Below are 17,139 nucleotides of genomic sequence, written 5' to 3' on the forward strand. Positions count from 1 at the left end.
CACCACACAGCTTGGTGTCATTGGTGAACTTGCTGAGGGTGCACTCAATCCCACTGTCCATGTCACCAACAAAGATGTTAAACAGCGCTGACCCCTGAAGAATGCCACTCATCACTGGTCTCCACTTGGACATGGAGCTGTTGATGGCAACTCTGTAATGTAAGTGTGACCACCCAGCCAATTCCTTATCCACTGAGAAGTCCATCTCAAATGTCTCTCCAATTTAGAGACAAGGATGTCATGTGGGACAGTATCAAAAGCTTTGCACAAGTCCAGGTAGGTGATGTCAGTTGCTCTTCCCTTGTCTACCAGTGCTGTAACACTGTCACAGAAGGCCACCAATTTGTCAGGCACAATTTGCCCTTAGTGAAGCCATGTTTGCTGTCACCAATCACCACCTCATTTTCCATTTGATCGAGCATATTTTCCAGGAGGATCTGCCCCATGATCTTGCTGGGACCAGAGGTGAGACTGACTGGCCTGTAGTTCCCTGGATCTTCTTTATCTCCCTTTTTAAAAATGGGGGTTATGTTACCCTTTTTGTAGTCAGTGGGAACTTCACTGGACTGCCATGACTTTTCAAATATGATGGATAGTGGCTTAGCCACTTCTTGTTCCAGTTCCCTCAGGACCTGCAGATGCATCTCATCAGGTCCCCTGGACATGTACACCTTCAGGTCCCTTGGATGGTCTTGAACCTGATCTTCTCCTACAGTGGGCAGTGGTTCTTTCTCCGAGTCCCTGCCTTCACTTTCTGCATCTCAGAAGTGTGGCTGAAGCCCTTGCCGGTGAACACTGAGGCAGAAAAGTCATTGAGTGCCTTGGCCTTCTCCATATCCCAGGTGACCAAGTCTCTCTTTTCCTTCCAGAGAGGGCTGACATTTTCACTATTCTTCCTTTTATCACCAAAGTACCTGCAAAAGCTTTTTTTGTTGCCCTTGATGTCCCTGGCCAGGTTTAATTCTATCAGGGCTTTGATCTTCCTAACCTGATCCCTGGATGCTTGGACAGTTTCTCTGTATTCCTCCCAGGCTACTAGTCCTTGCTTCCACTCTCTGTAGGCTTTCTTTTTTTGTTTGAGCTTGTCCAGGAGGTCCTTGTTCATCCATGCAGGCCTCCTGGTGGTCTTGCCTGACTTCCTCTTTGTCGGGATGCATCACTCCTGAGCTTGGAGGAGGTGATCCTTGAATATGAACCTGGAGACAGTATGAATGGAAACTATACTGGGACTTTTAATTCTTCAGTTAATAGCTTACACGTGCTACAGAGGTGGTTTTGATGCACAGTGTTACTCGTGTCTTGGTCATAGGATTGGGATGAAGATCTATAATGTCATACAAGAGGTGATAAGATCATAGTGTTTCATCTTCATGGGAATGGAGGAGGTAGCAAATGACGTGGAGGTGGAGAACATGTATTTGGAAGCTGAGCCAGAAGACCCAGTCTGAGCCATATCAGCAGAAGTATTGCAAAATATCCACAGAAGGCTAGCATACCTGACACTTCCAAACTTAATTTCATATTCCCATTCTTTTAGTTAATTGTGTAATCTTTTCTAAGAAAAGAACATAGTCTTTTTATCGCTTACTGGGATTTAATAAGTCATTTTAAGCTCCTAAAAATAACTTATGAGTTTATAGTCATCTTACTTGCTAAAGGGTTTTGGCACGATTCTCAGAATACTGATTTTATCTAAGGTTGAAATTTAGCTTCAGTTCTTCTCTAATGCAAAACATAGTATGCCTCCCATACTTCATCAAACTAACACTTAAAGGAAAGGTAAGAATAGGCTTCAGGAATTTCATGATCTGGGATTTCTAGGAAGAAAAGTTGTTTAAAATATAAAAAATGGGAGCTTAACCTTTTAGGGAAAAAAAGAGATACGAGACATCTTTATATTTTACTATTTTCATGTCATATAAAGGCAACCAAGAGAAATTGCTTTACTATTGCATTTAAATCCCTGTAATGGAAACTAGCTGATTATTTAATAATTATGAAATCATTAATCATTTAATTATTTCAGATTATTTGCAACCATATTTACCTGTTGAAGTTATTACTTTAACCTCATATTCATAATTTACATATTAATGGTGTCTGAGGAAAAAGGCTGTTGTTGCATTTTATTTATAAACCAAAGATGAAAAATTGTAGCTCAAAATCTTGCAGTTGAAGTTGTTTAGAATTTAGCCTGTGCATTAAATATGGCTGTGGTTTTCATTTTGCTATTAATGAATAGATTCAGGGATTAACATTATACAGTCAAGTTCATGCATATAGGCACAGTGTTATCTTAATTTGTATTAATTCCATGTATGTGTAGTGCAGATAGGGTGTTGGCAAACTATCTCTGACTCCAAAGAAAAGTAATTAAAATTTTGTGGAGTCCAGTGTTAAAGAGGTATTTTGCTATATCTAAACAAAAATATAACCTTCATCTTGCACTGAATCAACAAACATCTCTTGCTTTGACATCAGTGCAGGCACAGGTAGGGTCAGGGGGCAGCAAGGCAGGGGCAGATTCGGCACTGACCTCCCCAGGCCGCAAAGGAGGGCTTCAAAGCTGGAATGCTTCCACTGTAGTGACAACTGGCTTCTACCTGAAAGTAGGTGAAAGAGAAATATCAGATTCCCTTAACAATGGGCGGACTACTAATTGGTAAGTGGTGGCTTTCAAATGTTCTCCCATGTAAAATAGCTTCAGCCCTGTCTGGAACTACAGTGCCACGGTGACTACATCTGTCAGGCAGTGTAATATGGTGTGGTGTTATCTCAAGGAAATGAGTGACATTCTCAAGTATTGACACACTTTCTTCGGATAGGGTTTGCCTCATCGCTTCCCTTTAAGGAAAATACATATTGTCCTTTTTTTAACTTTGCCTGGGTTTTATGTTTGATGGGGTATGGGTGGTTCTGACGTGTAATGACCATTCAATTTTATTGTAAGCCCTATCTGGTCAGGTACAAAACTTCAATGACTTAAATCTGCTCTAAATATATTGCCCAATGAGTTCTTTAAACATATAACCCATTTATTGTTGATACAGGTTTTTTTCAAAGCTGTTCACAGTGAAGTTATTTCTCTATGCATTGAAAATTGAACTTTTTACAGCTTGCATTTGGTAAAATGTGTTAACTGAACTGGCAAAATGTATTTCTGTGTCTGTTCTTAGGTCTCCATAGCAATTGTAAGGAACACACAAGCTGTGTTAGAGCATAACTTTCTCTGAACATTATCACCTTTGCCTTGAGAACCTTTTTTTTGACTCAATGTATATTTGATGCAAAGGACAGCTTGATAGTACTAAAGTTAGTTTGAGATAAATGATTGTTTCTTTTAAGTCAAAAAGTACTAGCTAATGTGTTTAATTTTTACTATATTAATACCATGACTACTAATACACTGCAGAGAATGCTTCAGGTTCAGATGGACAAAATGCCATAAGTAATGCAGAGTACAGTAAGAGCAATTAAGTTCATTAATTACTTTTTTTACATATATACTTATTCAATATTGTCTGAATGCTAAAATATGTTTAGACAATAGTTAATAATCACTAAGCAACAGTAGTTAATAAGCATTGTACAAAGTAAACTGCAACTGAATCGGCAACTAAGATTCTGAACAAAGTATTTGATCTTGAGCAAGACTGTTAAGAATGACTACAAAAATTAGCAAATGAATGAATGGATTAGGGAAAAAAAAAAAGGCCTCATTTCCTGTTTTGTCATTTATGGATACTATTCCTGTTAATTAGGTTAAAGCAAAAAGGAGGGAGGGGGAGGGAATGGGCTATTCTGCTTCTGTGTATGGAGGAGAATATTCTCTAAACATGTCAAGATTATTTAGATGTTGAAACATCCAGATAAAATAATAAAATATATCAAGTCTGACATTCAAAGGTCATGGATAAGATTTGAATAGTTATTACAGCATGAAGAAATTTTTAGTTCTCTTGCATAGTCCTATTTCATGTGTGTGCGGAGTGCTCTTCCTCTGATGTATTTTTTTAATATTATTTTCTCTTCTGTACACTTTAGATAAGTGTAAAGCATTGACTTCCCCATTCATCCTCATCAATTGCAGTTTCTTGTTTAACTGTTTAACTAAGTTGTTGAACTTAGCAATACAAAGTTATACTACAGTAATATGATGTGCTTTGCTCCAGAAACAATACCTGTTGGTGCTCTGGTGCCAGTGTGATGCCAGTCTTGTACTCTTACTTTTTTCTAAAACTTTCTTATATAGCTTAACCTCAGTATTTATTTTGAAGAAAAGCCATTTATTGCAGTAAAAGGGCAGTAACTAGGGCTTTTTTTTTTAGTGGTCTTTTACAGCATTCCTAAGCTTTGGCAATTATAACCCCAAAGAATAATTAACAAAAAAATCACAAAAACATCTGTCAGCAGATAGTGCGCTATTTGTACTTTGCTTCCATGGTTTCATCCTACTGCCTTTCTTGATGTAAGGTATTGCTGTACATAGATGCAACGGTGGGTAAATTGCTGCTAAAAATCACAGTGGATACCAACTGTAAGAACACCTGTCTTCAGTTAATTAATGACTTTGAAGATATAACACTGAACTGTATCTTAGAGGAATATGTTGAATAAGCGATTACGTTAACATCATTTTATAGGTGGTGAAACCAAGGAACAGAGGCAAACTAATCATTAAATGTAACAAAATCTGTGTATCTGACAAGTTTATCCCCTTGAATGTACTGTATTGTGTCTAATAAAAGGCTAGAAAATATGGACTAATAATTCAGAATTATCAGATCATTAGATGTGGAGAGGAAAATCTTAGAAAGAATGTCTAACGTTTTAACATGAAGTTAAAATAATACAGAAACTTTGAGCTAAACATCACTTAGAATATCCTTTTTCAATTGTATCCAGATGTTTAAAAGAAGAATCTTTTTAGTATGTTCAGAAAGCCTGGGAAATTTCACATTTTTAATAAACATTCAAACAGAAATCTTGCATTTGTATTTTAAAAACAGTATTGTTATAATAATTGTTATTACTACTTTAAATGGCATTAAAATGCTTCCTTAATGCATTATATTTTTTCTGGAAAATACCTTTGGCTTCCAGTGGGTGGGTGGAAAAAACATACTACAGAAACTGATTTATGAATAAACTTTATTCATGTCTAGTTCATGCTAAAACGTGAAATTAACTTTATTACTCCATCTGCCTTTTCTCTTCCAGTAGATTTATTTCATCTCTTTACTTAGATCCTGTAAATCTGAACTTTGGCATCAAATGACATTTTAGAGCTTAATCAAGCAATTTAATATTCTTACAATGTAGATTTTACTGCAGCCTATGTATATAACTAATTTTTGTAGTCTCTTTCTGGCTAACTGCACAAAGCATATAATGGTTTTTCAAATCTCTAGCACTGTCTTCTGTAATATACTTTATAACATGCCCTCCTTTCATGCTCTGGTGAGATAAAACTGAAAACACTTTGATCATGAAATGTGGCCCTATAATAGGAATGTCTTTCCTCCCTCTTCTGAAGTTTTATTTCTCTGAATTGCTGCTTGTGGATTTGTGTGATTTTTAGTTTGGAGCACTCTGCTGCTCTGGAGCTCTATTAAACATAATTTTAAACAGAATAGTTATCAGGGTGGGTTTTTTTTGTTGTTGTTGTTATTCTTTTATTGAGAGTTTCTCCAAATAAATAGAGCACAATTCTTTAAAGAGTATGATCATTTTATGATTCAAAGAACAAAGGCTCATTCCAAGAGTTAGGAGACTTGAATCCTTTATAACTTTGTGTGACACCCTTGGAAAAAATTACTTAATTTCTTGGTAATGGTTTTCCCATCAGGACAATTGTATAATATAAATAAATAGGAAATTGATACTGCAATAGCATCTCACGGTTTTTGGTCCTACTCTGCAGTGCAGGCAACACAATATATATTTTCTTGAATAACCTAATTAATCAGGCTACACATGAGTTCAAATTATTCTATAGAAATATTTAATATTAAAAACTTAGTTACTTTTCTCAATAATTCTTTTTTTTATTTCCTATCTTCTAATAGTTGAGATTTTCAATACATATTGTAATGCCTTAATCTTTGTGTCCTGTAGATAGTTACAAATTCTTATTGATCTGTGCCATCACCTTGGCAGGACGAACTCTGCTGGAAAAGCTCTTCAGCCAGCAGGAAAATGCACCACAAGAAGAAGCAGAAAAACTATGTTCTCGCATTATTGCAATGGGTCTTTTGCTTCCATTCACTGACTGCTTCAGAGAGCCATGTAATCAGAGCGCCCAGCAAAGCACACCCACGTTTGACGTAAGTACTGAAAAATATTAGCTTTTGTCTGTTTTGACAAGTGGGACATAATTTATCAATGGCTTATTCGTCCTGAGAGAATTTTGTTAGTCGTTTTAATGAAAATTGCCCTTATGAGAATGACCAGTTATTTTTCTGAGCTCAGGTGTGTACGCTTTTGTAATCAGGTAAGCATAAGTTTTAAAAGGTTTTCCCATAACTTGTTTTCTGTTTAACTCATATCTTAGTCTGCTATAGTGTTCTTTATCTGTTGTTTTCATTAAGTCTTTTTCTTTGAATCAAAGCACACTATAGGACTACAAACATTTCAATTCAATAGATGCTTCACCAAAAGTATAACTTAAAGAAAAAAGACGAAAACAGCAAGTCACAAAACTTCACAGAATCCAGATCGGATGTCTATATTAGAAAATTTCCCCCTGCCCCACCTTCCACTCTGACAAGATTTTTGATACAAAATAGTGCAGGGATCAGTGCAAATTTGCTGCTATTCCAGCTACAGTGATATCTGTGCCTTTGGGCTGTCTGGTCTGAGTGCTCTTACTGCTGGTGTATGCATACCATTACAAAACCATGGTGGTGTAGTTTTACAATGAATTTATTTTTATGATCCTTGTCATTACACTTTATCTTTGACACTTCTTTGTACTGGTTTATGTGACTGAAGATAATCAGGTTTTTCTCTTCACTAATTAACTTCAAAATAATGTACAAATATTAACTAATCCACTTAATACCTTACCGGTATAGTTAAGGTCATCGTTATTCTACACATTAAGCTGAAGTAGACATACTCAAAAAGTGACTGGCATAGATATGAGAGAAGTCTTTTTAACTCTTTAACTCCTCCTCATCTTTCCTGAAGAATAATTTAACACAACTGGTAAAGGGAAAATAGGTAGAATAAATTTGTTCAATGAATTCTTAAAACAATCAAGCTTTCCTAGATAACATAGCTTATTTAAAAAATCATTCCATGGTACCTCTACAATATTCAACGTTGATTATTTAAAAAAAAAAAGTTTAAAACGTTTTCAAACTGTTCTTTGAAATTGAGGAGTGTGACTATAAAACTGAGGTTATTCAGGCAACTTAAAATCACCAACCATCTGAAAGTGTTTATGGTTAAAATATATTCAATAAAGTTATTGAAAAAATCACGTTTCTTATTTTTCAGGTTGTTTAAAACAGTCTGGTACTGTTTTCAGTTCTCCTAGTTTTACCATATACTGAAGCTAATATCTTCTTTAGAGTATTGAATACGATATTTTTTTAAAAAAAAAAAAGTTTCTCCTCACTTATAAAAATATTTTATCAAATTAAAAGTTTAGACAGAAGAAGAGGAGGCTCTTTAGTTAAGTGGTATACCATGCTTTGTTCAAAGTAAGAGAATTATTCTAGTTCTCTTTCATTGGCTGTATCCAACAGGATGGACTTTCTGAAGAGAAAAAATAGCCTAGTTTAGTGCCATGTGAACACTGTGTTAAAGTCAGTAATTTAAGATGTTGCTGGCTTAGCAGTGATTTTATTTTGAATTGGACTATCAGTAAAGTCACAAATGCTATGTTACTATTTTTTTGTATCGTTCCCCTGGATAGATCATGCTTCTGTAAAATAGTGGTGTAAAACCCTGTGTATGTAAGTAGTAGTGCATCCTACCTCAAAGAAGTGTACACTTTTCTTGAACACAAGGATCTCAAAAATTGAATTTCACATGGCACAAAGGTGAGAGCTGCTGCTATTGCGTTTGGGAATATGCTTCTGCTTCAGCCTTGGTGACCATAGTACAGGAACATTTACCTATTTATTCATTACATGCTCTACAAAGGTGAAAATGTATAGGACTTGCAGTATAAATTCTAGTGGCTGAAAACTTCAAAACTGGGCTTCTCCTAGCTGATTTTGCTGCTACATAAATAAAATATCTTTCAGAAAATTAATGTTAATAGCTATTTAAGGAAATGAAACAATTAACAATTAGTGTGAAAAAAATTATGATGATTCTGTATATTACTTAAAAAAGGACATGTAAGATCTGTGACTCATGTTCCCTCTAGCATCTCTGTCCATACCTGTACTATGCTTTTTTTTCTTATTTAGATGTGAGCTTTTTTTTTTTAATTCATTAGAACAGGATTTTAATGTTGATCTAACCATTGATTTCAAACGCAGAGGAATTAGACTAGCCCTAAGTAATACTTAAATTTCACTCATCTAGAATTAGGAGATACATCATCTTTGACCTTACTGCAAAATCTGAGAGCACAGCCAGTCCTGTATTCCTCCTTCATCTCTGAGTTCATCAGATGTGCCTCCAGTTCAATCCTGGGTTGCCTCCACTTTGGCTGGTGTCCTTTTCACTCAGCTGAAACTGCCATCAACAAAGCTCCTATAACTCTGTCCGGGTCCCAGCCAGGTTTGTCTGCCACCTCATTGTCCTTCCTCCCTGCCTCTTCCAGTTCTGGTGCTTGCTTGTTTGTTAGTGTTACTCATTTGGCTGTTTTGATTTTTATCTTAGTCTGGTTCTCATAAAGTCTCTTAGGTCATTCCTTCAGCATGTTTTTTTAATGAATTGCCAACTCTCTTTCGACTGAAATCCTTCCTTGAATCCTCCTTTTCTCCTTTTGTGATTAATCCCATGTATTTCTGAGATTTAACTTACTAATTTTTTTTACGTTGGGTAAAATCCATGATTCTTCTTTTGCTTAAGTGTGGTCCTATAGACTTTGTTTTCTGAAGATGTTAGGTTACAGTTTATGAAAATAATTCAGTAAGTTCTGTTCACTCTATGATCTATTGCTCATTGCTTGAGATGAATATAAACACATTATTTAAAAGTCCTATTCCCTCACTCTGATCTCCTTTTCTGGATGTCCTCCAGTGAATTTAATTTAACATAGCTAATGCTGAATTCTCTGCTGTCTTGAAATGTTTGCAATTGCACGCTCTGATTATATTCTCATCATCTTTGTTACTCATGCTCGGTGGTCACCTCTAGTTCTTCCTGTCTTACAGCTGTGTATGCAAATCTTCTGTCTGTTTTCTCAGTAACACATGACAGATCTGTTTTCTTCTTTCTTCTGAGATATTTCACACTTCAGTATGGGCCTCTGCCTCACCCCATTAAATAATTGTACACAATCTCTTTAATTTTCTCATTGGAGCCTATTTCTTTCTCTTCCACACTGTCTGACTGCAATAGGCAATACATTACAAGTAAAGACAAGTTTTACGGTTCTTAGTTTCTACTAATAATGGTTTCTGGAAGCCAGTTTAAATTAATGGTACTTATATTTCTGGTGTAGTTTATGCTTTGTGGACATGATGCATACTCCTTTGTTAATATATGACAAATGTGAAGGACCAACAAATACCCAATGAAAGCATAAATCTTTAGAGAAGTAGCTGTTATCACATCTATGCTGAGGATGGTGACTAGTTTTCAGAGGCATGTGAATTCATCAGATTTTGGATAGATTTTCATGATGATTGGAAATGGCATATTCCTGAAGCATCTCTGACCCTTTTGATAAATTTCAGGTTATAGTCCAAAAGATAGAAACTTTTTAAACTGTTTAAAAAACTTAGAGAAAACTTTCATGTTCTGTCTTGGCCCATTTATTCAATTATTTCTTTCAAAATAGATTGTGGCAAATGCCTAGAATCTGGAAAAAAAAAAAAAAAAAAAGTTGAACAAAGTTTTAAAAGCAACAGAAGTAGACAGGGTTGGAAATTTTAAGACATTTGAGAAGCAGTGGAATATTTCGCTATAGATTTTGCTACCTACTCTTCTTATAACGTAAAGAGTATCTTTACATTATAAGTAAGTAAATGTTAAATGGCAGATTCACTGTCTAGAAATATGATGTCCTTTTTGCTAGTTTCCTGTCTCCTGGAGAAGCTGCTAATTATTGCCTTATGGATGTCATGACTTCTTACTGTCAGGTTATCTTTAGAGCCTTTCACTCTTCTGTTAGTATTTTATAAAAGAAAAGTTTATAAAAATCAATTTAAAAAAAAAAAAAAACCCAAACAAGTAAATACCCAATTTACAGAAAGATAGATTAGCAAAAGCTGAATCAAAGAATGTTCTCCAAAAAATCACTTGCCTTTTGAATGACTGTTGTCTGCTTGTCTTTTAAATGTTTCTTTTTTAACAGTTATGACTTGTTCAGGAAGGCTTCTAAAGTTTCAAATGAAAATATTCTCTGACTGAATGATATGTAATAAAATAATGCTTTGTGAAAAACTGTCAGTCCCAAATGACTGTCATGTTATTAAATGTATTTCTGCAGTGCAGGCGTAGTCTTGAGTTTTTAGCATGTTACCTCATTATATTATCCTATTAGAGTAACATAAACACAAGGCTGAGCTGGCTAAACAGTGCATCTTTGGCAAGAATGCAACCACAGGCAAGTTTTGCAGCCACCTGTTGTGTTGGAGGATCACAATTTTCAGTAAGTAGAGATCTCAACTCCTGCTTAGGTCCTCCGTTAATGATGTATCACAGAAGCTAGAAGATGGGTATCTTTGGAGAGTTGTCAGTAATGTACATAAATTATACACATTTGCATTAAAATTTAAACTGTTCATACACTAATAAAAGTTGTTGGCATTTTCCTTTCAATGCAAGGCCGTTTTACGTAGCCTCATTGTGCTATTAAAAAATATTGACTGTACTTGTTATTTGCATTTGATCCAGTAGTTGCAATTACTGCATGTTGTGGATGCCTAGTGCCTAATTATGACTTCCCATTCCAGATTTTCAATTCACATTGTGCAGTCTTAAACTAAGGGCATTCTTTTTCATTCATAGTACATTTCTGCTTTATTTCTGACAAGTTTTCCAAGTAGTTTTGTGTGTTGTTTTTGAATGCTTGGCTTAAAACCCTTAAATTCGCAGTGAACACTTCAATGATTTTGTGATAGAGCCCTTCTATTATCATTTCGTAAGTGGTTTTGAGAAGAAAACTGAGTATTTCTTTGTATCCATACTATATTCCTTGTTTGGGGAACTTAATCTCTATTGCACACTGAATGGTCCGACAACTACTTTTTTCATGTGGCTCTAACAAGCAGTATCTTCTGAAATGCCCCCTTAAGCTTTCATCTTTCTTCATTTCTGGTGTCATTTGGATTGGGCTAGCTCTCTTTACGTCTTTTTCAGTGCTTTTACTGAATGTTGTTACTGTGTTGAGTACCGCTGTTAATGCCTTCTTGATTTATAAATTATTTCAACATATTCTCTAATGAAAGAGCTAAATGGACATCTTCTGCAGGGTGTCTTTCTTTACTGTGTTATGATGTAATTTTATACTGGGCATGTTTGACAGTTTAAGATAGGGACTGCCCCTTGTGTGATTTGTAGTTATGATGCCTGACTAGGTTGTCATCCATTTCTGAAATAATGCTTCCACAAGGAAGCAGAGAGACATCTTAAATGGAAAACACTAAAAAAATGGCTGGTTTCCTATTATCACTTGGCCACCTGTAGTGATGCAAATGCTTTTTAAGGAAATAAAGACACTGTTTTCTTTCTGCTGAGTAGTAGCAGATGGTGGGACTTTGCAGGTCAGATGGAAGAGGAGTTAGTTACATGAAGACTTTACTTAATTTTAACTTATTTGTACTGTTTAAGTCAGTCTGAAAATTAGCAGTTAAACAGATTGCAGACAGACTCCTTTTTCAGAAGTCAGAGAGCCAAAATACCAGCGATCAGTTTCCAAAGAGCAACTTTCCCAAGAATTGACTTCAGCTAAGAGAACTTCTTTTCCAAACTGCAGCACAAAGCTGGCAACAGTGCAGTATTTCTTCAAGCATATTTTCAATGCTCAGGAATAAAATGTGTGAGACTGAATGTAGTCTCATAAAATTTGTCACAGCAGTATTGTGGGGGTCAGTAGCAAATAAGACTTTAAACGTTAACAAGTGAAAATTGTGGAATAGAGCAGAGAAAGATTGCTGATCTGCTGTCTTAATCTTTGTTTGTCATGTAGGTTACCATGGTAGTTGAGCTTGGCTAAATCAAATCCCCCATGTCTCTTCCTTTTCCATTGCCCAATCACTCTTTGTGACACTTTGTCTTTTGTGGTGAGCAACTCTGAATATTCCTGAGAGTAGTAAAATAGAAACAGTTGGATGATCACTGGGCTGAAGTATTCCTGTTATGCCATTTCCATCCTTCCTTTTCTTAATTTTAATTGGGTATTTATTTTATAGTTGTTACATCTGTCCCTGTAGTATTCTAGCCTTCTCTTTTTCCTTTTTCTTTCTCCTTTCCACTTACTTGTGGTGATGCTACTGTATGTGTTTTCAGCTGGGGTATATGTAGGATGTTGGTAAGTTTTCATGCTGCTTTTTGCAGAGAATATTGCTTACCTACTTGCTGTTCTGAAGAACTGCTTCAAGAGGCACACACTGGATGTTAAGTTTACACTACCTGTTTAAAATTTTCAAAATCATAGTACACAGAGTGAAGGTGGCTGTCACCATGTCACCTCAAAAGTTCTTTATATTTTATGACCTTCTGTATATTAGTTCACTTTCTTAAGAATGATAGTCATAACACAATGTGTTTTTTCTAGCCTGGAATTGAGAATACAGTGAAAGTTGAATTTGTGTATGTTGCATGCCTGTGTTTTGAAGAGGAAGTTTTTTGCAGTAGTAACAATCACCTTTTTGAATGGAATAGATGTTAAAGGAATTTTCTAATGAAACAGATTTATTTGGAAAATTCAGATGTGTCAGAATCTAAACTTACTGCAGAACTGTGTCAGTGTAACTGAAAACAACTCTTGATGAAGAAGTTTCTTGCCTCAGCGTAGAATTTTTGGAGAGAGAACAGACTTGGAGAGACAAGTCAGAGAAAGATAGTGGTCTAAGTAACAGCTCATAACCTGGTGGTCTTGGGATGTGGTCTTCCAAGTGAGAGTTCAGGTTGGATGGGTAAAGAGGCTCTTCTGTTCATAGAAGGCTAGCCACTGTTCTCTCTTCCAAGGAAAATTTGTTGTAAATTCACTAGTTCAGCCACCTATGTTAAATGTAGAAGTTATTGGGGAATAGGAAGACCAAGACAATAGCTCTGGCACAGAATGAGAATAGATGCGGAAATCTGAAATTTATTCTCCTGATTTCCTTCCTCCATGAGGCCCTCACCACAGGGCTGTTGGCTCTGTTGGCCTCTCATATCCCCAGGTTATGATGTCGAATCCTGAGCAAAGTTTGATGGGATCAAGTAAGTTTGTTCTCTTTTGTTGAGCATGTTGGGGTCATTTCATGGGAAAGAAATGTTTCATGTTTTTTGACATTTGCAATGTTTTAAAATTAATTGTTGAGGCACAACAGTTTTCTGAAAAAAAAAAAAAATCACTAAAGTAAAATTTCATGCATCAAATTTAGTTCATGAGGATAAAGTGCTACTTCAGCCATATATTACAGTGTTATGACTGACTTGCTGGTTTTCAACTTTGGAAGGCATCTGTGCTCACTAGTACAGTCAAAACAAGAGAACCATGTTTAATCACTGTTCTGGTTCTGTCAGTGGTCAGACAGTTTTGTTACTGAACTTCTCCTCAAAAAGTAAACCACTTTCCCCATTCTTGATAGTATTGATTTATTCATTTTAAAAGCTGCTTAAAATAAAGCAGTCTCCTGCTGATAAGAGCATTTTGAGGTAGTTCGGCTCTAATTTCTTGAACTAAAACCTTGCTTGTCCAATTAACTGTTTATATGCAGTGGGAACATGCAATTTGCTTTCATTCATTTTAGAGATTGTATACTTGGTATATTAGAAAGATTAAACTCCGTGAATGGAAAAAGAAAATTCCTTCCATGCACTTGAAACAGTCTAAATGACAAACAGTTATATACAAATGTAGAAAAAGCTCTTTAGAGCTCTTAGCCTGGAAAACACCTTCTAAATTATAGTGTCTGGCCCCTGCTTATCCCAAGTACCAGAAAATACAATTTCTCTATGAGTTTATCAAATTCTACCTTAAATGCCTTTATAATTTTTCCTCTCCCCACTCCTCCAGCTGTTCTCACTGGAAAGCTGTCCACATCCAGACTGATCCGATGAGTAGGAATCTTCTTGTAACTACCACTCTGTGTTTATTCCTGTCCCATTTATACCTGTCTGTGGACATGCAACCCTTTTGTACACCACTCTTCAAGATAACTTTGAATGTTTGGGGTTCTAGTGAAAAATTGTTCAAGCTTACTATTTGAAAATAATTTCCCTGAAAGATAGGGCCTGATTCCATCATGGCTTAATACTGGAGCCATCAGTGAAGTTAGTACCAATTCACTCTAGTGTAAGGAAGTTTAGAGGTACTGCTAATGCACTTCCCCCAACTACTGCTGTGCTGATCTGAAGAGCAGAGACTACTCCTGATAGCAGTGTGCTTCTGTACTGCTGAACACTTCTGGTCAGAATTTTTTTTCTCCTTGATTCTCACATTGCTAATTTATGCCTTTGCAACCAGTTTGGACAGATGTGTATATATTTACTGTCATTTCAGCTCCACCTCTTGTACCTCTTTTAAGCATTTCTCACAATGGCTTTGTCCTTTGAACTGGAAGCAGATAAACAGTTGATTAAAAACTGAAGTGGCATTGAACAGAAGGTTGTATTACTTGCATATCTTCAGGAGCAGTACAGCTGCCAAAAGCATAGATTCAAGGTTGTACATTATATTGCTATAGTCAGGGAATATACTGATCTCTAATTCAGTCTTTGGTCTGGGGAACAAACCTGGTGTCTCTGTGTGAAACATGTGACCCCTTTTCTGAAAGATCAGGGTTCATCAGAATCCGTTCAGATGTTTACTGTGGGTCTAGCTTATGGCCCTAGTTTTGGATCCACCAGCCTCTTTCTATGAGTCATTTGCTAGAGGCCCTTACTTTGAGTAGCTCACAGCACTGGCTTCCATCTTTAAAGATTAGCAGAAAACCGTATCTTTAGCTCAAGAAGTGAAGGAACACAATTAATATTTAATATATTATGTACCTGGAATGTAACACTGTGGTACCTGAGAATGAAAATTTATTACAAAAAGTCATCCTTTGTGCCTACTGAGAGCTGTCTGGGAGAACAGTGAGTTAAACTACAGACCTGACTCTGTGACTCCATTCTAAATGCTAGCATCTATAAGTGGTAAAATGTCTATTGATTAGGTACCATCAGATCCTGCAGGCAGTTTGCCTCGCCCATGTGCGAATGCTCTGCAGTTTTAAGAACCAGTGGAAAGTGCTGTGTAAGGATGTGTGGGAATGAGAACTCTTCTTAATGTCATGTTTAGTGCACTGGATCAGACAGCTTTAAGCTTTCGATGTCAATGTCAGACCAGAAATGAGTCCAAATAAATAAGACTGGGATTATTCATTAGAAGGATAGATTTTATTTTATTTTTTTCCTAAAAGAAGTACTTTAAACACTAAATAGTGGAATCTGAGAAAAATGAAGTGGAAATTCCAGATGTATTCAAAGCTTGATCACGGTAAGAGTATTCACTAGCTGTACTTACAATGATATCTAGTAAAAATTGCCTCTGAAATGAAAAGATTGAAGGAGTAAAAGTTAGATGTGGAAATCCAGGCTTCTGGATGCTTGTATTACAATTTCTAATGATAAAAGCATATCTGGATTTTTAAATTTTGATTATTATGTTTCTCTTGCTTGAATAGTACTTCAACATCATAGAATTGGCTGCATATATCTGTCCTCAGAATGTTCTAATAATCATGCAGATTTATGGCATTAATAGATTTAGAAAAAGAGAAATATGATGGGTTAGTGTATTTAACAAGGAGCTAAAGACAAAAGGTAAAAAGGATTAGATTTTGGACAGTATCTTCAGTGAGCAGGAATTAGAACAGTCAAATGATTAATCTCTTTTGAAAGGCACAGAAGTGGAGATGGGCTTAATCTTTTCCCTTTTAAGTGTATAGACTTTGAATTATGTTTATAAATTTGCAAGTAATGTGAATGTAGCTGTAAATCCCTTGTTTATATATTGAAGGTGGATACATTTTAATTGTAGTGCAAGTCTTTTCGAGGTAGTTTACATTTATCTCTGTGAATTTCTAATAGATAATGAGTCTGTTCCATCATCCTGCTCTATGTTGAATAGTGAATGAAAAAAATCTCAAAACAAAAGCCAACGTAAACAAAAAAATATTGTCATTTATACTCACAAACAAAGCTCCCATGCTGGTTTAGAAGTCAAGTATGGAGTTCTGTGATGTCTTAATTTTTAATTGTCCACAGTTTATATGCTGTAAATTCTATCAGCAAGAACATAGGTACTTCATATTTTATTACCCCCATAATGTATCCCATCTGTACAATAATTGAGACATACCGTGATTTTTTTAATAATCTAAATTCATGTAGACTTATCACACTCCGAAAATTTGTTATTAAATGATTGTAATATATCTTTCAGGAACTGGCATGGTGAAATATCATGTCCAGTAACAGTTTGACTGTCTGTCTTCCTCATTCGTGCTATGTTAATATTATCTACAGCCTGTCATCTTCTGTTTTATTGCCCTATAACCCTACCTGTAATCCTGTTGAAAGTGGATCAGCTAACCCTCTATAGAGCTTGTTCTTCCTTGTGTTCCCTGGACTGTGTAAGGTAGTAAAGTTGGAAAAAAAATTGTTCTCATTTTCATTGATGACTCTTTTGAGTTCTATTTTTCCCTGTGTTCTTGAGATTTAGATGGTGTAGAAACAAGACAAATAGCAAAATGCAGCACCATTTCCTTTTCTTTACACAGTATGTACAGGTATGATTGTTCCTCTCCCTTT

General features: G+C 35.7%; 1 protein-coding gene across 1 annotated transcript in view; it reads left to right on the forward strand.

Annotated features, from left to right (window-relative positions):
- FMN2 (formin 2) overlaps window positions 1-17,139 on the forward strand; it is a 166,245-nt gene that overhangs the window by 15,266 nt on the left and 133,840 nt on the right. Inside the window, exon 2 of the mRNA XM_074896831.1 lies at window positions 6,160-6,326. Within this exon, the coding sequence (XP_074752932.1) occupies window positions 6,160-6,326 (167 nt within the window). The remainder of the gene's footprint in view (window positions 1-6,159; window positions 6,327-17,139) is intronic.

This window comes from Athene noctua, chromosome 1 (assembly GCF_965140245.1).
Source record: "Athene noctua chromosome 1, bAthNoc1.hap1.1, whole genome shotgun sequence".
In the NCBI taxonomy this organism is placed as follows: Eukaryota; Metazoa; Chordata; class Aves; order Strigiformes; family Strigidae; genus Athene; species Athene noctua.